Raw genomic sequence first — 26,943 nt, forward strand, 5'->3', positions numbered from 1 at the left:
TATAAATTAATGAACAACTATGAATATTTGTGCAGCATCATGAGTTTCAGTTTATCTAAAATAGAGATGTGTTTCTTTGTTTATTCTAATTTTTGCTCTTGAAGTAGCCTGTTTGACTGAACTCTTTATAGTTGAGTGTTTCCTAATTTAAGTAGGATTTAGATAGATCAATTCGTACCTTAATTATTTATTAGCTATTACATATGTGAAAACATGTTAATTGTAAATTAATTATATGACTAGGTTTTTTTTTTTTAAAAAGTAGGGTAATTAAAAAGCATAAGATTTTTATCTCAAATGTTTTTAGAAAATATCTAAAATTACTTGGTTTAAAAAATGATTGGGTACTGGAGAGGTGTCTCAGCTGTTAAAGTCTAGGTTCACAACCAAAATTATAAAAACTGGTTGGATTAGAGTAGATAATCATGGGGGAAGAGTTAAATGCTCCTTAAATGCTAAATTGTCTACACTGTTTTGGCTTCTCTTTTAGATAGAAATGTCAGCTCACATTTAACTGGAATCCTTTTAACACTTGGTGCATGTACTAATTTGTAATTTAATATCTTCTAGCCACTAGAGCTTATATGTGAAAAGTCTATAGGTACTTGTAATAGACCTTTGGGCGCTGGGGAGGCCTTGAGACGAGTAATGGAGTGTTTGGCATCTGGAATACTACTTCCTGGTAAGGGTTTCAAACTCTAGGCAGAAGAATAAGAACAATCTCAATTTAGTTAATTTATCTAAGCATATGCTAAATGTTTGTCCTCTGCAGAGGAGAATGATGTGTAGGAGTTCTGTTCTTTAGAATTTCAGCAACTAGAATGTTTATGAGTGGAAGAGTGCTGTAAAGCTTTTTTAGTACTTCTAATTTGTGTTTTGTATGTACTAACATAAAAGGTACTAATAGAAACGGCTATAAATTTGCTTCACTTGGAAATCTGAATTTGGAAATGTAAATCCTTATTTTAAAAGTATGAATTTCATTTTAATTGTAGTCCAGTATTAAATATGGAAAAATTAAATATAAAATCCATTTAAAGATCAGGGATGATTCCTCAGTGGTGGTGTTCTAAGTTCTTGGAGTATGACTCAACTTGGCATTAGGTTATTTTCATATAAAATAAGGACAGTTAAGTGCTAGAACTGCGAATGTCCTTAATAGCCACTTAATTGAGCAGACTTTTAATTCTTTAGCTTTTTCCCCTTCTCTCTTTTGTTTCCTATATCCTAAACTCAGTTCTAAATTTTTATTTTTCCTTTCTTTTGCCAAAGGTGGCCCTGGTCTTCATGATCCTTGTGAGCGAGACCCAACAGATGCTCTAAGCTATATGACCACTCAGCAAAAAGAAGATATCACCCATAGTGCACAGGTATGCACTGTTATATTACTCATTGTTGAGAAAGATACTGCAACTTCCATTTTCTGAATTGTTCTATGAGGTTGCTTTTTTTGTATGCTTAAATTAGGCAATTCTACCTGTATAACAAAGTATATAATGAATGTCGTTTGAGTTAAATGTTATATAACTTAGAATGTTTATTGAGATTGGATTAAATATGATGTTTTATTCTTTAGCACGCACTTAGACTATCAGCCTTTGGCCAGATTTATAAAGTGCTGGAGATGGACCCTCTTCCGTCTAGTAAGCCTTTTCAGAAGTATTCCTGGTCAGTTACTGATAAAGAAGGTGAGTATGAAAGTTTTTTTTTTTTTTTTTTTTTTTTTAAATTAGTGTTGATAGTGGTGGTGTGTACTTTGTTTAGGGAACTTAAAGCATTGTTCATCCAAATCACTGCTTTTCTTCTTAATTTAGTTGGCTTCTATCCCAAACATTAGTGACATGAGCTGGTTGTCTCATTTGTTTTTATTAGTGATCAGCTCATTTTCCAATGTTGATAGATTTTGTTGAGTCTATGAGACTACATAGACATAAGGACCATACATAGTTTAGACTTCTGGTCTAAGGAGAGGAGATAGACCATAACCTAAGAAGAGACATTATTATCTTTGTCACTAGTCAGTATGATGAACTTTCTGAAGCTTGCAGATTTTCCTAGAAAGAAAGAAAACAAATGCAGGGAATAAGAAAAGTGTATTGGAAAATTCATGACCACCTTTCATTTGTATTTGTCTGCTTGTACTCATTGTTGTGTGACAAAACTTCTTGAGTAGATGAAACTACTTGTCTTCTTACCACAGATAGGGAGACCACAACAGACCAAAGTATGGATACCACCAAAGTCCAGCTTGGTGAACCAATGAGTTTTATTGGGGTTATGTATGGTACTGTGAGTGAAGGGTCACTTACAGGAACAGAGATGACTCAGACAGCTGTGTCATAAAAGCCTACCCCAGTACATGTGACAGCTCATAAAAGCTGGGAACCTGGAGCATACTACACAGCCTATAGATAATGCAACAGGTCGGAGAATGTCTTTCTGGATGCCTCAGTTTTTCCAAATCTCTTCCATGTAATTAGTCCTTCTTGTCTAAGAGTTTTCTTTATAGTTGGGCTCTGCTTACCCTGAAAGGAAAAGGCCCTAGTGAATCTAGTCAGTTTCAGTAAGTTCTAGAGGTTATTTTGTTGTTGTTGTGTTACTTCCCTGCTTAAGGAGTTTCCTTGCAGGGTGGAGTGGTTTAATCTTGAAGGAGACTGTTAAAAACTCAACTACTCTAATTGGGGGGTATAAATAGAAAAATGGTCAATTTCTGTAGTAGGATTCTAATTCTATCTCTATTATGTACTAGTTTGAGGTTTTGACTACAATTTTTCTCAGTAGAGATATTACCACCTTTTTTTACTTTATTTAAAGGCTGGTGTTAGGATAAAATGTCTAATACAGGGTCTAGAATAGAATGCACATACTCAAATGTGAATTTATATACCCAGTGTGCCCTCATTGTACCCCAGAAAACATTTCATGTTTTTCTATCTTCCTATAAGTCATAAGAAAGGCAGGTTATTTAAAAAAAAAAAAGGCAGGTTATTTGATAATAGATATTCTTTATCCAAGATGTAGCCTACCTCCTACTATTACAATAATTCTGACATTACAAAATTAAATATCCAATGTATTTATTTGGACAACATTAGTCTAGTCTAGTCTAAAGTCCACAAGATCAGAATTGTTGCTTAGCTGGCTGTGGTAGCACATCACTGTAACCCCAGTACTTTCAAGGCAGAGGCAAGTACTTTAAGAATTTGAGGGCAGCTGCGCTTATAGCAACATTTTGTCTCCAAAAACAAAACAAAAACAAAAATTCAAAGCTGTTATAATAATAATAATAATAATAATAATAATAATAATAAGAATAAGAATTTTGAGGGAAAAGGGTATCTTTTTTGCCTTTTATGAAAACAAAGTTTTCCAGGAGATCCTATGATGTCTCCTGGCTATTGGAATATTCTTTTGTATTCTGTTTTAATACTTTTGTTTCGATTTCTATTATATTTTGTGTGGACACATAATAAAAAAGAAGTGCTGAGCCTCAGCAGCTCTTTAAGCACATAGGTAGTCATGAGCTAAGAAGTCTTAAGAATCACTGCCTTGTATTCTAAGCTCCTGAGGAAAGAAATACAGTATGCAGGAGGTCAATACTTGTTTCTTTCATTGTTGGTAAAAGTACTGGAAAAGACATGTCCAATGTAACATCGTACATTTTCTGTAAACTGAATAAATAAAAAAAATTCAACTATTTAGTATTAGTAATAGATTTTTATTTCAGTCACTTTATTCACAATGGAACTCTCCCCCTAGCAGGTAGTAAAACTATGTATCTGTTGTTATGTTACTTAGGGTTTTTTATTTTAAAATGTAAAGATCTTAATCACAATTTGAGAACTACATGTTACTCAACTCACAGCATAAAACAGATCCAGAGAAGCAGTTTCTATCTCAGGTGTCAGTTGCTAGCTGTATGACTGGGTGAAAACAGTTCACCAGTTGTGCTTTGGTTCAAAGATGATCTCCCTTACAGTTTGATGCTTTTATCACCAGGTTTCCAGACATTTAAGTTTGTTCCTGTAATTTCTGTTTTCCTTCACATGAAATATTCTTTTCTTTTTTGAAAACATTTTTTTAAAGATTTATTTATTTATGTAAGTACACTGCAGCTGTCTTCAGGCACACCAGAAGAGGGCGTCAGATCTCATTACGGATGGTTGTGAGCCACCATGTGGTTGCTGGGACTTGAACTCAGGACCTTCAGAAGAGCAGTCGGGTGTTCTTAACCGATGAGCCATCTCACCAGCCCAAAGTATTCTTTTCTTAAAATAATGTTTTTATTAATTCTTTGAGAATTCATAGACTGTAGTAGTTTTTTGATCATATCCACCCCACTGGAGATTCAGATCTTCCTTCACTTTCTTACTCACCCAACTTCATGGTTTCTTTCTCTCATGTTTGTTCTCTCTCCACCTCTTTATTCCTGTCTCCTTGTTTCCCTCAACCCCCAAAGACTTCCTGTCTTCCCCTCTCCCTGTCTCCCTCTCTCTCCCTTTCCAGCAAGTCTAGTTTCTATTGGCTGACTACTCCTAGGTATAGGGTCTGCACAGGAGTGTTGTCTGTATATCAAGTGTGACACCATTAAAGAAAGCTGATTTTCCTTCTTCCAGCAGCAATCAATTGCTGATAGGGGTGGGACTCTATGCCTACCATGTCTCTTCCAAGATTTTTGTGGCTTGATCCTGTTTTTTTTTTTGTTTGTTTGTTTTTGTTTTGTTATTTACATTTGCCACAATCCCTGTGATTTCAGATCTGCATTTGCCTTATTATAGTTGGAACAATGTTTTGCAATCCACTATCTCTGGCTCTAATCTTTCCATGCTGTTTTCTATACAAATCTCTTAGCCTGGAGTAAAAGGTTCTGATAATAGGATGTTGTAGGGCTGAGAATTCCAAAGTGCCTGCATGTTGAACAGTTGTCGATCTGTGTGTTAATTGCTGTCTTCCAAGAAAAAGCTTCTGTGGTGAGAGTTGAACAATGCACCGATCTGTGGGTATATCAATAAGTCATTAGGAGTAGTTTTACTGATATGTCCATTTAGCAGAATAATAAATAGTAGGAGGTGTTCTGTTAGGGCTTGTACCTGTCTAGTCACACGTTCTTGGTTTTGTTAACAGTGTCAGGTGTGGGGTCCATTTTGTAGAGTGGGCTGTCGATCAAACTTTAAAAAGAGGTTGTTTACTCCTGTGATGTTTGTGCAGGAGTTGTACTATGAGGCATGTTTTGTCAGGCCAGTTGTTATTGTAGCTCACAGAATATATTGTAGCTTGCAGCTGGATGACTTTGATAATTAACTTTTTTTCTCTGGTCATGAAAATAGCACTTTCCATCACCGTGAAAGCTGTCTAACAGTGATGAAGCTTCCATTTGAGTACCAGCTAGAATTCTCTGTGTTCTGTTGCACAAGTATGTGTGTTCTTCAGCAGTAGTGTCTTACCCTCAAGTTCTGGAAGGTATCTGATAACATTGTCAATGACCTGCAATGTTTATGAAATCCCATTAACTTGCAGTCCAAAAAGAAGTAAATCATTCCTGGTACTGGGGGTTTTATCTACTATCCAATAGTGTATGCTTTCTAAGTGGGGGTATTGTTCCCCATTATAGTATGGTTCCATTTAAACTGTTTTTTTTTTTTATACGTGTATATATTTTGGAACCTAGAGGAGTATCTTTCAGTCTTGCCTTTAGTGTGCATTATGCCTCCCCCTATTCCATCTTCTACCATCTTATTTAATCCTTCCTGTCTCATGTTTTTCCTTCCCCCCTTTATAACACTGTATTCTATTGGCCTTCTATTAAAATATCTCCTCCTCTCCTATGGCTTCTTACTAGTTACTTAACTAACTTCTGTGGGTATTCCAAATGAAATACATGTATCTAAAGCTTAAAAGGTAACATCCATATATGAGAGAAAGCATGTAGTGTTTGCCATTGTTTGATGACTATTTCCAGTTACATATATTAACAGTTGAATAATATTCTGGTTTGGAAATACATACCACATTTTTTATTATCCATTCATCAGTTGCTGGCCATCTAGACTGTTTCTAATTTCTGGCTATTATAAGTATTGCAGCAACAAACATGGATGAACAAGTATCTCTGTAATAAGATAGTGAGTCCTTTGGATATAGCCCAAGAGGTGGGTATAGGTGGATCTTGTGCTAGATCTATGTACTGGCTGGTAACTTGACACAGGCTGGAGTTATCACAGAGAAAGGAGCTTCAGTTGGGGAAGTGCCTCCATGAGATCCAGCTGTGGGGCATTTTCTCAATTAGTGATCAAGGGGGAAAGGCCCCTTGTGGGTGGTGCCATCTCTGGGCTGGTAATCTTGGTTCTATGAGAGAGCAGGCTGAGCAAGCCAGGGGAAGCAAGCCAGTAAAGAACCCCCCATGGCCTCTGCATCTTCTCCTACTTCCTGACCTGCTTGAGTTCCAGTCCAGACTTCCTTTGGTAATGAACAGCAATGCGGAAGTGTAAGCTGAATAAACCCTTTCCTCCCCAACTTGCTTCTTGGTCATGATGTTTGTGCAGGAATAGAAACTCTGACTAAGACAATCTACTTTCAGCTTTCAGAGGAAATGCCACATATAATTTCTATAGTGGCTATATCAGTTGTACTCCCACCAGCAGTGAGTAAGTGTTTCTTTTTTCATACACTTGTAGCATTTGCTGGTCATTGCTGGTCATTTTGATCTTGGACATTCTCACTGGGATAAAATTAAATCTCAAGGTAGTTTTAATTCACATTTCCCTGATGACCAAGTGAGTTTACCATTTTGAAATAAAGTGTTTCTTAGCTACTTGTGTGATCTTTTGAAATCTCTGTTTAGTTCCAGGTCCCATTTTTACAGTTGGGTTACATATTTCCTTGATGTTTAGTTTTTCGAGCTCTTTATATGTTCTAGATATTTACACTTTGTCTGATGTGTGGGTTCTTTCCCCACACTGTAGGTTGCCTTTTAGTCAAATGATAGTGTTTTTGTCCTTTGCTTGTACAAATGTTTTAGCTTCATGTGGTCCTGTTTGTCAGTTGTTGATCTTAATGTGCATATCGTCTAGGTATGCTTTAGAAAGCTCTTTCTTGAGTCTGTATGTTCAGGCATATTCTTACTTTTTGTCTATCAGAGTCTTAATATCAGGTCTTATGTTTAAGTCTTTGATCTGTTTGGAGTTGAGTTTTGTACAGATTGCGAAATAGGAATCTAATTTCATTGTTATACATGTAGTTATCCAGTTTTCCTAGCACCATTAACGATACTGCCTTTTCTCCAGTGTGCATTCTTGACCTGTTTGTCAAAAGTCAAGATGTTCATAGGTTCATGGACTTACGTCTGGGTTCTCAGTCCTGTTTACTTTGTATTTATTTTTTATGACAGTAACATGCTAGTTTAATTTTTTTTAATATGTGTGGGTATTTTGCCTGCATGTATGTATATTTGTATACTACATGTTTGTCCTGGTGTCTGTAGAAGTGAGAAGAACGTATCAGATCTTCTAGAACTGGAGTTACAGTTAGATGGTTGTGAGCCATCATGTGGTTGCTAAGATTTGAACATAGGTTCTTTGGAAGAGAGCCAGTGCTTTCAACTGCTGAGCCACTTTTTGCTGTTGTTTTTGTTTTTATGAATCAGGGTATTTCTGTGTAACCCTGGCTATCCTAGAACACACTCTGTAGACCAGGCTACAGAGATCCACCCACTTCTGCCTCCTAAGTGCTGAGTTGCTGGATGGAGTTAAAGGCATGCTCAGCAATGCTGAGGTACTTTTTAAGCCTTGTTTTTGTTTCTATAATTCTGTCTAACTTAAATTCAGGAATATTGACACCTCCTGCAGTTCTTTGTTTAGCTCTTTATCCTAGACCTTTATATTTTCATATGAAATTTTGATAATTTTTATTTAATATGAATAATTATGTTGGAATTTTGTTGGAGGTTATATTAAATAATTCAGATTACATTTGGTAGAATAGTCATTATCACAATATTAACTCATCAATCCATGAGAATGGGAGGTTTTCCATTTTCTACTGTAGTCTATGATTCTTCTTTTCCATGTCTTTATGTTTATGTCTTTTACTTTCATCCTTAAGATGTTCTGAGATTGCATGTGTGCACATGTGAGTGTCTGTTTTATTTCTCTTCTGGCATGTTTGTTTCTGTATAGGAAGTCTCTTGATTAGTGAGTTAATTTTGTATCCTGCCAGTTTGCAAAATGTATTTCTGAAATTTCCTGGTGATGTCTCTAGGGTCTTTGATGCATAAAATCATACTGTCTGCGCATACGTATTTTTTTTTAGTGTTTAGACTTTTTCTTTTATTTGTATCTTCTTGATTTCCTTCAGTTGTCTTATTGCCCTACCTAAGATTATGAGCAATATATTGAATGACAATGGAGATAGCTGTCTTGTTCTTGATTTTAGTGGAAATACTTTTCTCTCGGGTTAGTTGTAATTGCTTTTATTATGTTGAGATATGTCCCTTGTAACCCTAGTTTCTTCAGGATGTTTATCCTGAAGGGATGTTTGATTTTGGTAATGGCCTTTTCTATCTCTAATGAGATAGAAGATCATTTGTTTTCTGTCCTTTAGTCTATTTATATGATGGCTTATATTTATTGATTTACAGACGCTGAACCATTCACACATCTCTGGGATGATCATGATTGATGAACTTTTTGATAAATGCCTATATTCAGTTTACAAATATTATATTAAAGATTTCAACATTTATACCCATCAGAGATATTAATTTATTGTCTTTTTTTGTTGGGTCCTTGCCTGACTTTTAAAATAGATTTTTAAATGTTCTTTCTGTTTCAGTTTTGTGGAACAATTTGTGAGGTATTGGTATAGTACCTTATGATTCTCTAAATTTGCTCAGTGTATTTTTTTTTTTAACTGTCTTTTTTTTTTTTTTGGTTTTTAAGACAGGGTTTCTCTGTGTAGCTGTGGCTGTCCTGGAATTAACTCTGTAGACCAGGCTGACCTCGAACTCAGAAATCCTCCTGTCTCTGCCTCCCAAGTGCTGGGATTAAAGGCATGCACCACCACTGCCTGGCTACTGTCTTTTTTGTTTTTTTTTTAATTGGATATTTTCTTTATTTACATTTCAAATGTTATCCCCTTTCCTGGTTCCCCCTGCCCCCTGCAGAGACCTCCTATTCTATCCCCCAAACCCCTGCTTCTATGAGGGTGTTCCCCTACCTATCCACTCACTCCCACCTCCCTGCCTTGGCATTCCCCTACACTGGGGAATTTCACCTTCACAGTACCAAGGACCTCTCCTTCCATTGATGCCCAATAAGTCCATTCTCTGTATGCAGCTGGAGCCATGGGTCCTTCCATGTGTACTCTTGGGTTGGTGGTTTAGTCCCTGGGAGCTCTTGGGGGGGGGGTCTGGTTGGTTGATATTGTTGTTCTTCCTATGGAGTTGTCAACCCCTTCATCTCTTTCAGTCCTTTCTCTAACTCCTTCATTGGGGACCCTGTGCATCTACCTGTGTATTGGTCAGGCTCTGGCAGAGCCTCTCAGGAGACAGCTATATCAATTCCTGTCAGCAAGCGTTTGCTTGGCCTCCACAGTAGTGTCTGGGTTTGGTGACTGCATATGACATGAATCCCCAGGTGGGTCAGTCTCTGGATGGGCTTTCTTTCAGTCTCTGCTCTACACATTGTCTCTGTATTTCCTCCCATGAGTATTTTGTGTCCCGTTGTAAGAAGGACTGAAGCATCCACATTTTGGTTTTCCTTCTTCTTGAGCTTCATGTGGTCTGTGAATTGTATCTTGAGTATTCTGATCTTTTGGGCTAGTATCCACTTATCAGTGAATGCATACCTTGTTCGTTCTGGGATACCTCACTCATGATGATTTATTCTTGTTCCATCCATTTACATAAGAATTTCATAAAGTCATTGTTTTTAAAAGCTTAGTAGTACTCCATTATGTAAATGTACCACATTTTCTGTATCCATCCCTCTGTTGAAGGACATCTGGGTTCTTTCCAGCTTCTGGCTATTCAAAGAAGACCTAATACCAATATTCAAACTATTCCACGAAATAGAAACAGAAGGAACACTACCCATTTTGTTTTATGAAGCCACAATTACGCTTATACCTAAGCCACACACAGACCCAACAAAGAAAGAGAACTTCAAACCAATTTCCCTTATGAATATCGATGCAAAAATACTCAATAAAATTCTTGTAAACTGAATCCAAGAACATATCAAAAACAATCATCCATCTTGAAGTAGGATTCATCCCCGTGATACAGGATTAGTTCAATATTTGATTAGAAAGTAATCCACTATATAAACAAACTCATAGGAAACAAAAACATATGACCATCTCATTTTTTCCTTTTTCTTAGATATTTTCTTTATTTACATTTCAAATGCTATCCTGAAAGTCCCCTATACCCTCCCCCCGCCCTGCTCCCCAACCCATCCACTCTAGCTTTCTGGTCCTGGCATTCCCCTGTACTGTGGCAAATGATCTTCACAAGACCAAGGGCCTGTCCTCCCATTGATAGCTAACTAGGCCATCTTCTGCTACATATGCAGCTAGAGACACAAGCTCTAGGGGGTACTGGTTAGTTCATATTGTTGTTCCTCCTATAGGGTTGCACACCCCTTTAGCTCCTTGGGTACTTTATCTAGCTCCTTCTTTGGGGGCTCTGTGTTCCATCTAATAGATGACTGTGTGCATCCACTTCTGTATTTGCCAGGCACTGGCATCGCCTCACAAGAGACAGCTATATCAGGGTCCTGTCAGCAAAATCTTGCGGGCATATGCAATAGGGTTTGGGTTTGGTGGTTGTATATGGGATGGATCCCCAGGTGGGGCAGTCTCTGGGTGGTCCTTCTTTCTATCTCAGCTCTAGACGTTGTCTTTGTAACTCCTTCCATTGGTATTTTGTCCCCCATTCTAAGAAGGAATGAAGTATCCACTCATTGGTCTTCCTTCTTCTTGAGTTTCATGTGTATTGCAAATTTTATCTTGTGTATTCTAAGTTTCTGGGCTAATATCCATTTATCAGTGAGTGCATATCATGTGTGTTCTTTTGTGGTTGGGTTACCTCACTCAGGATGATATATATCCTCCATATCCATCCATTCATTTGCTAAAGAATTTCACACATTCATTTCATTAAATGCTGAGAAAGTATTTGACAAAATTCAACACCCTTTCATGGTAAAAGTCTTGGAAAGAACAGGATTTCAAGGTCCATACCTAAACATAGTAAAGGCAATATACAGCAATGGAGAGAAACTTGAAGCAATCCCTCTAAAATCAGGGACTAGACAAGGCTGACCACTTTCTCGATACCTATTCAACATAGTACTTAAAGTCCTAGCCAGAACAATTACACAACAAAAGGAGACCAAAGGGATACCAATTGGAAAGGAAGAAGTCAAAATATTACTATTTGCAGATGATATGATAGTATACTTAAGTGACCCCAAATATTCCATCAGAGAACTCCTAAACCTGATGAACAATGTCAGCAAAGTAGCTGGATATAAAATTAACTTAGACAGACTAACTAGAGGGCACAGGGACAGTATCCTAATTAACAAAATCAGAAATGAAAAGGGAGACATAACAACAGAACACAAGGAAATCTAAAACATTATCAGGTCCTACTACAAAAGGCTATACTCAGCAAAACTGGAAAATCTGGATGAAATGGACAAATTTCTAGACAGATACCAGTTACCAAAGTTAAATCAGGATCAGATTAATATCTAAATAGTCCCATATCCCCTAAAGAAATAGAAGTAGTCTATTAATAGTCTTTCAACCAAAAAAAAAAAAAAAAAGTAACCCTATATAAGAATTCCACCAGGGAACTCCTAAACCTGATAAACAGCTTCAGTAAAGTAACTGGATATAAAATTACCTCAAATCAGTGGCCTTTCTCTACACAAAGGATAAACAGGCTGAGAAAGAAATTAGGGCACCAACACCCTATTGATAGTCACAAATAATATAAAATACCTTGGTGTGTCTAAGGAAGTGAAAGATCTTTGTGATCCAAATTTCAAGTCTCTGAAGAAAGAAATCGAAGAAGATCTTAGATGATGGAAAGATCTCCCAGGCTCATGGATTGGCAGGATTAATATAGTAAAAATGGCTATCTTGCCGAAAGCAATCTACAGATTCAATGCAATCCCCATCAGAATCCCGATTCAATTCTTCACAGAGTTAGAAAGGGCAATTTGCAAATTAATCTGGAATAACAAAACATCTAGGATAGCAAAAACTATTCTCAACAATAAAAGAACCTCTGGTGGAATCACCATGCCTGACCTCAAGCTGTACTACAGAGTAATTGTGATAAAAACTACATGGTACTGGTACAGCGAACAGACAGGTAGATCAATGCATAGAATTGAAGACCCAGAAATGAACCTACACACCTATGGTCACTTGATCTTTGACAAAGGAGCTAAAACCATCCAGTGGAAAAAAGACAGCATTTTCAACAAATGCTGGGACAACTTTAGGTTATCATGTAGAAGAATGCAAATTTGATCCATTCTTATCTCCTTGTACTAAGCTCAAGTCTAAGTGATCAAGACACTCCACATAAAACCAGAGACACTGAAACTTATAGAGGAGAAAGTGGGGAAGAGCCTCCAAGATATGGGCACAGAGAAAAAATTTCTGAACAGAACAGCAATGGCTTGTGCTGTAAGATCGAGAATGAACAAATGGGACCTCATAAAATTACAAAGCTTCTGTAAGGCAAAAGATACTGTCAATAAGACAAAAAGACCACCAAGAGATTGGGAAAGGATCTTTACCAATCCTAAATCAGATAGGGAACTAATATCTAATATATATACAGAACTCAAGAAGATGGACTCGAGAACATCAAATAACCCTATTAAAAATGGGGTATAGAGCTAAACAAAGAATTCTCAACTGAGGAATATGGAATGGCTGAGAAACACACTGAAAAAAATGTTCAACATCCTCAATCATCAGGGAAATGCAAATCAAAACAACCGTGAGATTCAACCTCACACCAGTCAGAATGGCTAAGATCAAAAACTCGAGTGACAGCAGATGCTGGTGAGGATGTGGAGATAGGAACACTCCTCCATTGTTGGTGGGATTGCAAGTTGGTACAAACCCCTCTGGAAATTAGTCTTGGCCGTTCCTCAGAAAATTGGACATAGTACTTCTGGAGGATCTGGCAATATGTCTCCTGGGCATATACCCAGAAGATGTTCCAACTTGTAATAAGGATACAAGCTCCACTACGGTCATAGCAGCCTTATTTATAATAGCCAGAAGCTGGGAAGAACCAGAGGTCCCTCAACAGAGGAATAGATACAGAAAATGTGGTACATTTATACAATGGAGTACTACTCATCAATTAAAAACAAAGAACTTGTGAAATCCTTAGGCAAGTGGATGGATCTGGAGGATATCATCCTGAATGAGGTAATGCAATCAAAAAAGAACACACATGATATGCACTCACTGATAAGTGGATATTAGACTAGAAACAGAATATACAAGATAAAATTTGCAATACATATGAAGCTCAAGACGAAGGAAGACCAAAAAGAGGAACACTCCTCCATTGAATGGGGGACAAAATGCCAATGGAAGGAGTTACAGAGAGAAAATCCGGAGCTGAGACGGAATGAAGGATCACCCAGAGACTGCTCCACCTGGTGATCTATCCCATATACAACCACTAAACCCAGACATTATTGCATATGCCCGCAAGATTTTGCTGACAGGACCCTGATATAGCTGTCTCTTGTGAGGCTATGCCAGTGCCTGGCAAATACAGAAGTGGATGCGCACAGTCATCTATTGGATGGAACACAGAGACCCCAAAGAAGGAGCTAGATAAAGTACTCAAGGAGCTAAAGGGGTATGCAACCCTATAGGAGGAACAACAATATGAACTTACCAGGACCCCCCAAAACTTGTGACTCTAGCTGCATATGTAGCAGAAGGTGGCCTAGTTAGCTATCAAAGGGAGGACAGGCCCTTCCTTGGTCTTGTGGAGATCATAGGCCACAGTACAGGGGAATGCCAGGACCAGAAAGCGGGAGTGGGTGGGTTGGGGAGCAGGGCAGGGGGAGGGTATAGGGGATTTTCAGGATAGCATTTGAAATGTAAATGAAGAACGTATCCAATTAAGAAAAAAGAAAGAATTCAAGAAGTTCAACTCCAGAGAAATAACCGTATTAAAACAGAATACAGAGCTAAACAAAGAATTCTCAATTGAGGAATGTTGAATGGTGGAGAAGCACTTAAAGATTGTTCAACATCCTTAGTCATCAGGGAAATGCAAATCAAAACATCTCTGAGATTCTACCTCATACCAGTTAGAATCAGTAAGATTAAAAACTCAGGTGACAGCAGATGGTGATGAGGATTTGGAGAAAGAGGAACACTTCTCCATTGCTAGTGGGATTGCAAGCTGGCACAACCATTATCTAAATCAGTCTGGAGGTTTCTCAGAAAATTGGACATAGTACTACCTGAGGACCCAGCTATACCACTCCTGGGCATATAGCCAGTGTTCCAACATATAACAAGCACATATGCTCCACTGTGGTCATTGCTCAGTATATTATAATGTCTTCCTTTTCCTTTGTAATTACAATTAAAATTATATGTATGAATGTTTGTTTTTGTGTGTGTTAATTTTGCATGTATGTTTGTTTATCATATGCTTGCCTTGTGTTATCCAGGGAAAGGCATTGGGTCCTTAGTACTGGAATTATTATGAGCCACCATGTTGGAAATGAATCCAGTTCCTTTGCAACAGTACCTAGTAGTCTTAACTTCTGAGCTGTCTCTCTATCCCTCATTTCTAAATTTGGGTCTTCTCTTCCTTATAGTCAATTTCGATAAAGGTTTGCCGGTCTCATTGTTTTTGTCCCCACCAGCATCTTTCAAGAACCACCTGTTCATATCATTGATTATTATTGATATTGGTTTTCTTTCCTCTTTTATTAATTTCAGGCCTGTATTGATTATTTCTTCCTTTCTATTCAGGCTATTTGTTCATGTTTTTCTTACAATTTCAAGTATATCATTTACTTACTAATATTTAATTTTTTCTAATTTCTTGATGTTAGGCACAGTGTTAAGGGCTTTCCTCTGAGGTCTGCCTGCAGTGTATCATACAATTTTGTTATGTTCATATGTTGTATTTCTATTTTTGTTCAATAAATATCCCCATCCACTCCCACTTTTCTCTGTGATGTCCTGGATGTCTCTGTACACCAGGTTGGCTTTGAACTTAAGAGATCTGCCTGCCTTTGCCTCCTGAGTTCTTGGATTTAAGATATGCACCACCATTGCATGGCTTAAATCCTGTTTTCTTCCCTTTTCTACTTTTTCCCTTTTCCCCTTTTTCTCTTCTTCCCCCTTCCCTTTTTTTAAAAAAAAACCCCAGACAGGGTTTCTCCATATAGCTCTGGCTACTCACTCTGTAAATCAGGCTGGCCTTGAACTCATAGAGATCTGCCTGCCTCTGCCTCCCAAGTTTTGGGATCAATGTTGCACAACCTATCACCATCCAGCATAGTTCCTTCTTGATTTCTCACCTGGTCCAATTTTCATTTAATACTGTCTTCTTGTTTCTATGAGTTTTTCTATTTTCTGCCATTTCTACTGCTGTTGAACATACCTTTGATACCTGATAGCATATAGGATATTCAGTTTTCCTGTATTGTTGAGACTTATATTGTATCCTAATATATGGTTAATTTTGGGAAAAGTTTCATGGACTGCTGAGAAAAAAGTGAATTTTTTAGTATTAGAATAGAATTTTCTGTTAGGTCCATATTATTTAGATGTCATTTAACTCCAGAGTTTATTAAGTTTGTGTATGGATAACCTATTGGTGAAAGTTAGCTATTGAAATCACACTTTCATTGTTAGGGTTAACCTGTGAGTTTTAGGATTTAGTTTCTTTTATGAAATTGGGTGCCCCTTGTTTGTTGTATAAATCTTAGTATCATAATATACTCTTGGTGAATTTTTCCTTTAATGAGTATAAATTACCGTTCCCATCTGTTCTGTCCATTTTGGTTAGATAAGCCCTTTTTCTTTGTTTTATTTGCTTTGTGAAGCATTTTTCTTTTTCTTTCAGTTATGACTGATCATTTTTCTGGGCTGACATCTGTGGTCATTCAGAATGGGTAGAACATCAGACCAGGTCTTTCTTGCTGTTAAATTCTCTGTTGTAAAATTGGTTAAGAGCTCTGGCTGCTCTTCCAGAGAGCCTTGGTTCAATTCCCAGCACCCAGATGGCAGGACATAACTGTTTGTGCAGTTTCAAGGGATCTTACACCCTTACACCAATGCACATAAAATCAAATCAATTGTCTTAGGTAAAACCAGTTGTTACTATGATAGGCCTGCCTTTATATGTGACTTGGTCTCAATATCTTTCCTTTGTTCTGTGTATTTATTGTTTTTATCATTGTGTGTTATGGGGTGATCTGTGTGCTTGCCATCCCCACCCTTGACTCCTTCATGCCTATTTGGTTTTCTGTATGCTTCTTATACCTTGATACCATCTCTTTCCTTAGGTTTGGGAAATGTCCTTTTACTATGTTTCGAAAATATTTTTATGCCTTTGACCTGGGTATCTTTTTTTATTTTATACTTTGGATTCATAGGTTTGGTCTTTTCATAGTATCCCACATTTCTTGGATAATTTGTTCTTTGGTTTTTTAGACTTAACTTTTTTTTTTTTTTCCAGCTGAGTGATTCATTCATTCTACCTCATCTTTGAGATATGTTATTTTCCCCTTTCAATATGATTCAGTATGTTGGTGAGCTTTTATCCTAAAGTTTTTCACTGAATTTTTCATAATTTTATTTGTTTGGCTTTTCTTCAGAGAGTATACATCAAATTGTATTTTCATATTTGTTTTCATTCAACTCTGTTTTTTTTTTTTAATTTTATTTAGACATGTATTTATTCATATCATCTTTGAGCTCCTTGAATATATTTATAATGCCATTTTAAAGTCCTTATTGTGCATCAGCACAATTGCTTTTCACAGGGAATATTATGATGAGGTGTTAATTTCAAGACAGGGCATACTCTCTTCGTTGTTCTTGTTTATACTCTTAGTTGTTCCTGTTTGTGGTTTTGTGATGATATCTAGACAGCTTGACTTAGGCTTTTTGAGGTGTTTAGAATACCTGGTCTTGTCTTTGTTGAATAGGTGTTTAGATCTTTGCTGTTTATTCTAACTTGACAGGTTGTGGATCCACTGAGTAATACCTGAATTTCAGAATTGGGGCCACTCATTCTGTGTGGGGTAGTGGATAGGTAGGCAGGAACTGGCTCTGTGTGCACTTAGATGGGGTTGTGGGTTGAGCGTCACACTGTCCTGAGGCCCAGTAGCAGGTGGGTAGTTGTCAGTTAGGAAGGTCAATAGATTAGCTCCAGGAGTTCCTATCTAGAGTTCTGGTTTAGATTCTGGGTTTGGACATCATGTGGTTCTAGGCTCGCTCAGTGACTGGGGTGGGTAGTTTCAGGGAGAGGATTATATAATTTTTAATTTCTGTGTTCACTCATAGTGTTTTTCTTTCATATTACAGTTCCCTGCCATAGACTTTATTTTTCCTGCATTTTAGCCCCTCTCTGTAGAGACTGTGTGGGCTCATTTTCAGCAGTGATAGTCCCTCAGTTCTCTTCATGGTCTTACTTATGTCTTTACTCTGTGTTCTCTGGCTTATCATTATAATCCCTCCCTGCAATACAGCTTCTATTTCTTGATCCTTCTTACTGGATCTGTAGTTGAAATCTATTTTCTATCTTAGCACATTGCTAAACATGATTGCAGAAAAACCACATGGGGACTATTTTGAGAGTTGTCTCAACGTCTCATTTCATAGCTCCTCAGTTACCTCCTCCTCTTATTGGTTGACCTTTCTTGCTTCTCTCTTTATTGAGCAATAGTGTGTATAGTAACTTGTACATATTCTCACCATTCTGTCTACTATCTTATCTATGTAGCATCTTTATTTGATGATACGACTTTGGGCTTGTGTAGTATGTTGTATTTTCTTTCTCTATAAATAGATATTTTAGCAGTTATCTCTTTTTTTGCAACATGAGTTATATTCACTCTGTTATTTTCATAAACCAAAGTAAATTCCCTCTTAATTTCTACCCCTCACAAAGTCCCATTTCTCAGATCTTGAAAAACACCACTTTTGGCAAACAACAGCCTCGTATTTTAGCTCTTCTTTTTTGAACTTTTTCTTGTGATTTGAGCTTGTTCTATTAAGCTTTCTTCCTTATCACTACTCAAGTATTGCCTGTAACCTTTCCCTTACCACATTCAATGATTTGTTTAGAGCCCTATCCTGCTGCAACTTTGACACAGTGAGTACTTTAAAAAATAGTATGTATATGGCTGTTTTGCCTGCATTTATGTCTGTGTATCACATGCCTTCCAGGTGTCTGCTGAGACCAGAAGGCAGGCATCACATCCCCTGGATCAGGAGTTAATAGTTTGTTGTTATGTGGATGCTGAGAATTGAACTCAGGTCTTTAGTAAGAGCACCCTATGCTCTTAACTATAGAGTCATCTCTTTAGCCCTCCAAAGAATTATTTTAAAAAGTTATTTATATAATCACTGCCATAATTAAGAAATACAATGTTGTCTGTTCCTCAGGTGCCGTCCTATTATGTGCTTGCCATGTGAATTATAGGTTCTGATTTTTGGACAGTATTTTCCTAGATTCTCTAGCTGTACTACCTAAATGTGCTTTCTTCAGTAATTTAATTTGCCTTATACTTTCTAGAAATTGAGCTGTACCAGCTTAATCTTTTGTTGACTTAATCTTTTTGTCTACTATTGTTTGAAATTATTCTAAGTGTATTAGTTTTTCATCTTAATAGCTCTGTAGTATCTTTTATGAATACGTCATGATTTATTTGTCTGAGTTTTGAACAATATTTATGTTATTTAGTACTTTTCAGCCACCCATAGAATGGTTATGACTACTTTCATGTATGGCTTCTGAGATGTCTTCAAAATGTTATAGGTGTATCAAATGACCTAGAAGTTTGTCCAATATACCAGTTTACCCATCCTTCAACAGAGTATGATATTTATGTTGCCCTCTGTTCTCATTATTTGTTACTGGATCCAGCTTTTGTGACATGAAATGCTACTTTTCATTTGAGTTTCACACTATCATTTTCTCTTGACTCTTCTGACCCCAGTGCCAGTTTCTCATTATCTGATCTTCTTTGACTTTCTGAATTCTAAATAATAAAAATGTCTCAGCAGTCAATCTTCAGCCTTTTGTCTTTATTTACAATGATTCATTTAGTCTTCAGTCTCAAAATTCCTTTATACCAAAAATGGCCCTAAATTTGTACTTCCATCTGATTACTAGCTGTCCAATCCACAGTTCCTTTTCATCACCATCACATAAATTCCTAGCTTAATAAAAGCTCACACTTAACATATTTAAAATCTAAATTTAAAATATTATTAATTTTTATTTTATGTGCATGAGTGTTTTGCTGCATGTATGTCTGTGGACCATGTATGTTCTTGATAACTGAAGGAGGTTTAAAAGGGGCATCAGATCCCTTGGAACTGGAGTCACAGATGGTTCTGAGTCACCCATATAGGTGCTGGGAATAGAACCTAGGCCCTCTGGAAAAGCAGCCAGTGTTCTTAATTGCTAAGCCATCACTCCAGTCCCTAAAATCTACACTCTTATCTGTGACTGTTCTTTTTTTCCCCAGGCACATGACATTTCCCATCTTCTGAGTTTGGCCAAAATTCTTTGAGGCAGTCTTGAGTTCTCTTATTGATTACTGAGAACACTTCTTACAGGTCTTTATTATACCCACTACTTTTATAGGTGGTTAGGGTCTGGGCCAAATGTTTAAGAGGTTCTCAATCTCTTATTCATTGAAGGTAAGAGTTTACACAGACTAGCAAAAGAAGCAAGATAACTTAATTTAGAGCAAAGCAGGATTGCTGATCAGACCTGATATATGAGTGAGTGTATTTAAGGACCCCAGTTACTGATTTTAATCATATATACATCCACTTATGCATAACATAAATGGTAATGCAGTGATTTCCCCCAAAAGTTTACTAGAAGACACAATTTTACCTTACTTTGCACCCAAATCAGGTCAGGCTGATTCTGCTTTTCTTTTCTTCATATTTGCATAGTCAGTTACACTCGTTGGGAATACACTTGAGGAGAAATGTCTTTGTCTGATTGCTACTGGGGGTGAAATTTAAACTATTGTTCAGAGATGGGAGTACATGTTGACCAGTGCAGTTTGGGAATTAAAGGCATTCTGAGATTTCTAAGTTCATTGTTTCAAGATGGATTTATACACATTGTATGTGCAGTATGTGCAGGTAAAGAAATTAGGCTTCCAAATACATCATTAAAAGGTGTGTGTGAGTGCATGAGTGCATGTATGTGTATGCATAAACAAAGCCAAATGGGGCCCTTGGTACTGAAACTGTCACCTGTTTGTGCCTGCATCACTGTGATATGACATGTTGTAATTAATCTTCACCACTGTGCTTAAGCTCTTTGAGGACACAGGGGTATGTTTGTCTCTGTTACATGTTAAATACTTGAAATTGCCTGCATACAGTAAATGCTGAAAATGCTTCTTATTGAATAAATGCGTTCATGAGTTTATATTGGGAATGATAGAGGTATTGGCTTTTGAGTGCTTGTGAGGATTAAGTTATTGCATGTAAATGATTTAAGGGGATGGCATCAGACCTATGTTGGTGAGCACTTATATTTTATGAAAAATATTTTGCTTTAGAAGTGGTTTCATTACTAGATTAGGAAGGTTAAAATGTCTTGCTAAAGCGGGCGTGGTGGCGCACACCTTTAGTCCCAGCACTCGGGAGGCAGAGACGGGTGGATTTCTGAGTTCGAGGCCAGCCTGGTCTACAAAGTGAGTTCCAGGACAGCCAGAGCTATACAGCGAAACCCTGTCTCGAAAAACCAAAAAAAAAAAAAAAAAAAAGTTGCTAAATGTAAGCCTGTTTTTCCTGATTACTGTGATCATGAGCTCTTTCCCAGTGACAGGTTGATAAGATGAAGCCACAGTGTTCTTTCCATGGAGCTGGAATACTTAAATCCATGTATTCAACCAGGTTAGAATTTTTAGTCAGTTAAAGAACTGCTTTTAATATAGGTAATGAGTAAGGGAAAGAATGAATAAACGTAGTTCCTTTTTTAGAGCTCCAGAAAACTGACATACTTACAGTTGTATGCAGATGAGACAGTAACGCTAAGCAAACATTGTTTTTTTTTGTTGGTGAACATCAAGATTGAGCTGATTGTAAAATAATTGACTCAAACAACTGCTGAACTCAGTGATTATGCCAAGGGACAATAAATCTTGATAATGAAAAAATAGAGAATTTCACTGTTACATATTTTTTTCGTGAAGTAACTTATTTTTAAATTGAAGACAGAATTCATTAATGTTCTTAGGCAGGCTGATCACCTTTTCTCTCTCTCTTTGAAACTTGGGCAACAAAGCTCTTTTTTTTCCTCAATTTTTTTATTAGATATTTTCTTCATTTACATTTCAAATGCTATCCTGAAAGTCCCCTATACCCTCCCCCCGCCCTGCTCCCCTACCCACCCACTCCCACTTTCTGGCCCTTTTGTTTCCCTGTACTGGGGCATATAAAGTTTGCAAGACCAAGGGGCTTCTCTTCCCCATGATGGCCGACTAGGGCATCTTCTGCTACATATGCAGCTAGAGACACCAGCTCTGGGGGTACTGGTTAGTTCATATTGTTGTTCCACCTATAGGGTTGCAGACCCCTTGGGTACTTTCTCTAGCTCCTCCATTGGGGGCCCTGTGATCCATCCAATAGATGACTGTGAGCATCCACTTCTCTATTTGCCAGGCACTGGCATAGTCTTACCAGAGACAGCTATATCAGGGTCCTTTCAGCAAAATCTTGCTGGCATATGCAATAATGTCTGTGTTTGATGGCTGGTTGTGGGATGGATTCCCGGGTGGGGCAGTCTCTGAGCAACAAAGCTCTTATTTTCATCTGGGAGGATTATTAAGTGGTTGCTTCACCCAACTAATATCAATCAGTTTCTTCTTCTTATGTTGTTCCTAAGTGTTCCTAAGTGAAAATAGAAGGTTATTTATAAAATAGAAGAGAAATAAGAAATACCTTTTATCTGCAAAATGCAGTTAAGGACACATAAAATGTTTATTCACAATGTTCTTCTGGTAAAGTAAGAAGTTGATAATGGGAGAAAAGCCTCATAGAAAACTGCATAAAATCTTGCAGAAGAGTTATAATTGCAAAAGTACATATAATTTGATGATCAGACTTATAAAAAAGCACAAGATTTTAATATGTTTACTATTGCTATAAGCAATTTAGAAATAATTAAAAGGATAGATGAATTCTTCTAACAGTAACTACTTATAATCATCTGATACATAGATGACAGACTTTATGTTCATGTTTATAACAGATGTGAATACATGCCATTCTAGTCTGCTTGGTCTCAGTACTAAAGGACCTAAGACTGGGTAATTTATAAATGATAAAGAGTTACTACTAAACAGTTATGCAAGCTGGAAGTCTAAGCTTAAGACTGAGCCCAGGGGGGTTGATGTCTGGCTACCTGGTTATATGTTTTGTTTTTTTTTTTCCACACTATGTAGACCAGGCTGGCCTACATACATACAAGAGATCTGCTTGTCTTTGCCTCTTGAGTGTCAAGATTAAAGGTTTTCACCATCACTGCCCAGTCTTCCTCCCCCAAGCCCCCTTTCCCTTTCTCCCTCTTGGTCTGGCCCTGCTCACTGAGGCCCACAGGTTCTTCTTTTTTTGGTTTCTCATTAAAAGTGGTTGTGAGCCACCATGTGGTTGCTGGGATTTGAATTCATGACCTCTGGAAGAGCAATCTGTGCTCTTAACCACTGAGCCATCTCACCAGCCCCTGCCCAGTCTTAGTACTAGTTTATTTCTTACAAATGGTACCTATTGTATGTCTTCACATTGGGGAAGAGGCAGTCTGTTTCAGGCATCTTTTACAAGCTCACTAATGTTTATTATGGTTTTGTCTCTTGCATAAACTCCCTCTCAACCATCATTGCATAGGGAATTAATATTCTGCATACAAGTTTTAGTATAGCATATTCATATTATAGCATAGTCATAAATGTGGGCATACCTGAATAAATATTGAATAGGTATTTGCGAAAATGTTAATAAATAATTTCAAAAGAACATTGCACACTCTGGATTATAAATACGGCTGTAATTGCACACTTAGAAAACTTGTGTGATCTTTTTGTGAATTTTGAGATTTTTTTCCACTCAAACATTAAATAAGGATCATAGTTATAACTGAAGCTCTTGTAATTGTTTGTAGGTGCTGGGTCTTCAGCTCTAAAGAGGCCATTTGAAGATGGATTAGGGGATGATAAAGATCCCAACAAGAAGATGAAACGAAACTTAAGGAAAAGTTTGTAAATCTTTATTCTTATGGTGGGAAGTAGAGAAGGTTTATAGCTTCAGAAAAAATAAGAAAGGAAGAATTGCATTGTCTTTGAATTTTAAGAATAGACCTTAGTTGACAAAATTGGTAATTGAAGAACTTTGAGCTTCTAAATTTCATTGCTTAAGACATCAATGCTGACAAATAGAAATTAATGTGACAGGCTGGAGAGATGGCTCAGCAGTTAAGGGCACTGACTGCTTTTCCAGAGGTCCAGAGTTTGATTCCCGGCAATCACATGGTGGCTCACAACCATCTGTAATGAGATCTGATGCTTTTTTATGGTGTGTCCAAAGATAGCTACAATGTACTTATATATAATAAATCTTTGAAAAAAAAAAAAAAAAGAAATCAATTTAACTTTTTTTTTTTTTACCAACCTGTTATAATGTATAAGAAATTTAAAGATGACTTTTGGATTGAATTTGTAATTGTTTTCTCATTTACACGTGAGAAATGTAAAAACATTCTTTAGATTTCTTTATGTCTGAATATTTTACCTGTGTGTATGTATTTGTACCATGTGCATGCCTAGTACATTCAGAGATCAGAAGAAGGCCTCAGGTACTCTAGCAATGGAGTTACAGATGTGATAAGTCTCTGCGGATGCTGGGGACTAAACTCAGATCTTCTGCAAGAGTAGTAAGTGGATCCATCTTTCTAGATGGATCACATGGGTAATTTATAGTGGTTAATAGAATCTACAAATGTATAGTTTGAAGCAAAATGGCTTTCTAGTTTAATTTTTAATCTTAATTTTTCTTTCTTTCATAGTTCTAGATAGTAAAGCAATAGACCTTATGAATGCACTAATGAGATTAAATCAGATCAGGCCCGGGCTTCAGTATAAGCTTTTGTCACAATCTGGCCCGGTCCATGCCCCAGTCTTCACAATGTCTGTAGATGTGGATGGCACAACTTATGAAGCCTCAGGACCATCCAAGAAAACAGCAAAGCTTCATGTGGCAGTGAAGGTAGAGTATTCTTTTACTGACTAGTACTTCCTTTGTTTAGTTCTTATAAAATGCTTACTTGTGTCTTTAAAACTTTAATAAGGACAGTAACATAGAAACCTTTTTCACCTATGGATCATATTTGTTGTTGTAACATAATATGCAGCCTAGAAAATAGAAAAAAAAAACCAAATATGTCATTATTATATTTCCAAGGCAAAGATATTTTACATGATACATTGTTCGTGGTGATGCTCTGTTCTTTTCTTTTCTTTAAATAAAGATTTATTTATTATTATGTCTAAGTACACTGTAACAGTCTTCAGATGCACCAGAAGAGGGCATCAGATCTCATTACAGATAGTTGTGAGCCATCATGTGGTTGCTGGGATTTGAACTCAGGACCTTCGGAAGAGCAGTTAGTGCTCTTAACCGCTGAGCCAACTCTCCAGCCCATGCTCTGTTCTTTTTTTTTTTTTTTTTTTTAAATATTATTTATTTATTATTTATGCAAGTTCACTGTAGCTGTTTTCAGACACACACCAGAGGAGGGCATCAGATCCCATTACAGATGGTTGTGAGCCACCATGTGGTTGCTGGGATTTAAACTCAGGACCTTTGGAAGAGCAGTCAGTGCTCTTAACCACTGAGCCATCTCTCCAGCCCCCATGCTCTGTTCTTGAGAATATTTTTTAATAGGGAATGATTTTGAGGATATTGTCTGAGTACTTTTAAAACTTAAAGATGCTAAAAGGAATTACTGGCCTTAATGCCAAATAAACACAAGGAATTTATGTATGATGAGAATACTAAGTTCTCCATATATGAACCAGATGAGTTAATTTCAAATTTGCTTTGTACAGAGTTCAATTTAAGCACCCTTTTTTGTTTGGAGTATTACTGTTATATCTATACAGATAAAATATTATATACAGATGCCATTTTCTACAAAGGTTTTTTTTTTTTTTTAATTTGGCCACTGTAACAGCTTTTTGAGTTACTTGTTAAGTATAGTTGGTATAATGGATAAGTAGGACATTGCTTATATACTCACCAACTAAAAGCTGATCTTTTAGACCCTAACCCTCTATCTGTGGATATACTGCTTTATTTAAAGACTGAGAGAATAACTCAGTTGCGAGCATGGCAAGGCCCTGAAATAAAGTAGAAAGGCTTTAATAACTCACAAAGTATTATTAACCTACTTTGAAAGAGATTTAAAAACATACTAGTGAGTGTAATTATTTCTTGACGGATACAGTATCCACTTTCCCTTTTTGTTTGTTTTTGGATTTTGGAGACAAGGTTTCTCTGTAGCTTTGAAACTAGCTCTGTAGACTAGGCTGGCCTTTTTTTTTTTTTTTTTTTTTTTAAAATTATAAAAGCAGTGCAATCTAGAAAGAGAGCTCAAAAATGATTGTGCCTTGCACATCCATACTTGCATACAAGCACAGATAGGCAGTATGTGAAAGCTTTGTTTCAGAAAACTGAGAAACCCTAGAACCAAAAAGCTATGAAGTCTTCAGAGATGGATAAAAACACAGCTGTAAACTGATTTGAAGGTAAAACACAAAACAAAATCAGCCAAATACAACAAAAAAGCAATAACAAAAAAACCTTTCAGTTCTATTCTTTGCCTAATTTTTCTTCATGGTTGTGTCATAGATTTTAGAGATCAGCTGATCTAATCTTCATCTTTTCCAGTTGGAGAAATTGAAGACCAGAGGCGAGTGATAGTATTAGGCTTTCAAGTCTTCTTTTCTTTCTAGTTTAATTTTTTTTTTTAGGTGCTATTTTTCGTTGGATAAGCTTGACTGTGCTGTACATTCTCTTTCATTCACCTCCAGATTAAATAAAGTAGCAGCACCTTTAGGCTTGTATTTACGTCTTTAGGCTAGGTACTCTGAGTATGTGTTTACATTTTCATATAGTGCTACCTTGAAGTGTGGACTGGACTAAACCAAGCTTTTACAGTTGTAGCACCATTCTTGTTCTTCACAGGGGTTTTAGTAAATTGTTACAGATTCTCAGAATTTCAGCTATCCTTTTTTATATTTGGTAACTCAATAAAAATGTTTTAATGGAATTTGTACAGGTTTTACAGGCAATGGGATACCCAACCGGTTTTGATGCAGATATTGAATGTATCAGTTCCGATGAAAAATCAGATAATGAAAGCAAAAATGATACAGTTTCTTCAAACTCAAGCAATAATACTGGAAATTCTACAACTGAGACCTCCAGTACCTTAGAGGTATACTTGTATCTTTTTCTTCTTTAGAATAAAGTAGTGTGAGTGCTATGGAAAACCTTAGAGGTGTGGAAAAAATAAGCTCTTTCATATAGAGGCGTATATTACTAATTTTCTGCCTTATTTCTTTGGATGGTGCTTGGTATCAAACCCTAGATCTTGTGCACATTAGG

General features: G+C 36.9%; 1 protein-coding gene across 4 annotated transcripts in view; it reads left to right on the forward strand.

The window, feature by feature from the left end:
• Strbp (spermatid perinuclear RNA binding protein) overlaps positions 1-26,943 on the forward strand; it is a 121,001-nt gene that overhangs the window by 73,840 nt on the left and 20,218 nt on the right. For all 4 annotated transcript variants that reach the window (XM_029474577.2, XM_029474579.2, XM_021155635.3 and 1 more), the window contains exons 8-13: positions 571-682; positions 1,273-1,370; positions 1,577-1,688; positions 23,441-23,533; positions 24,341-24,540; positions 26,615-26,773. In XM_029474577.2, coding sequence (XP_029330437.1) covers positions 571-682; positions 1,273-1,370; positions 1,577-1,688; positions 23,441-23,533; positions 24,341-24,540; positions 26,615-26,773 — 774 coding nt within the window. The remainder of the gene's footprint in view (positions 1-570; positions 683-1,272; positions 1,371-1,576; positions 1,689-23,440; positions 23,534-24,340; positions 24,541-26,614; positions 26,774-26,943) is intronic.

Source organism: Mus caroli, unplaced genomic scaffold (assembly GCF_978045245.1).
Source record: "Mus caroli unplaced genomic scaffold, Mus_caroli_1 scaffold_2, whole genome shotgun sequence".
NCBI lineage: Eukaryota > Metazoa > Chordata > Mammalia > Rodentia > Muridae > Mus > Mus caroli.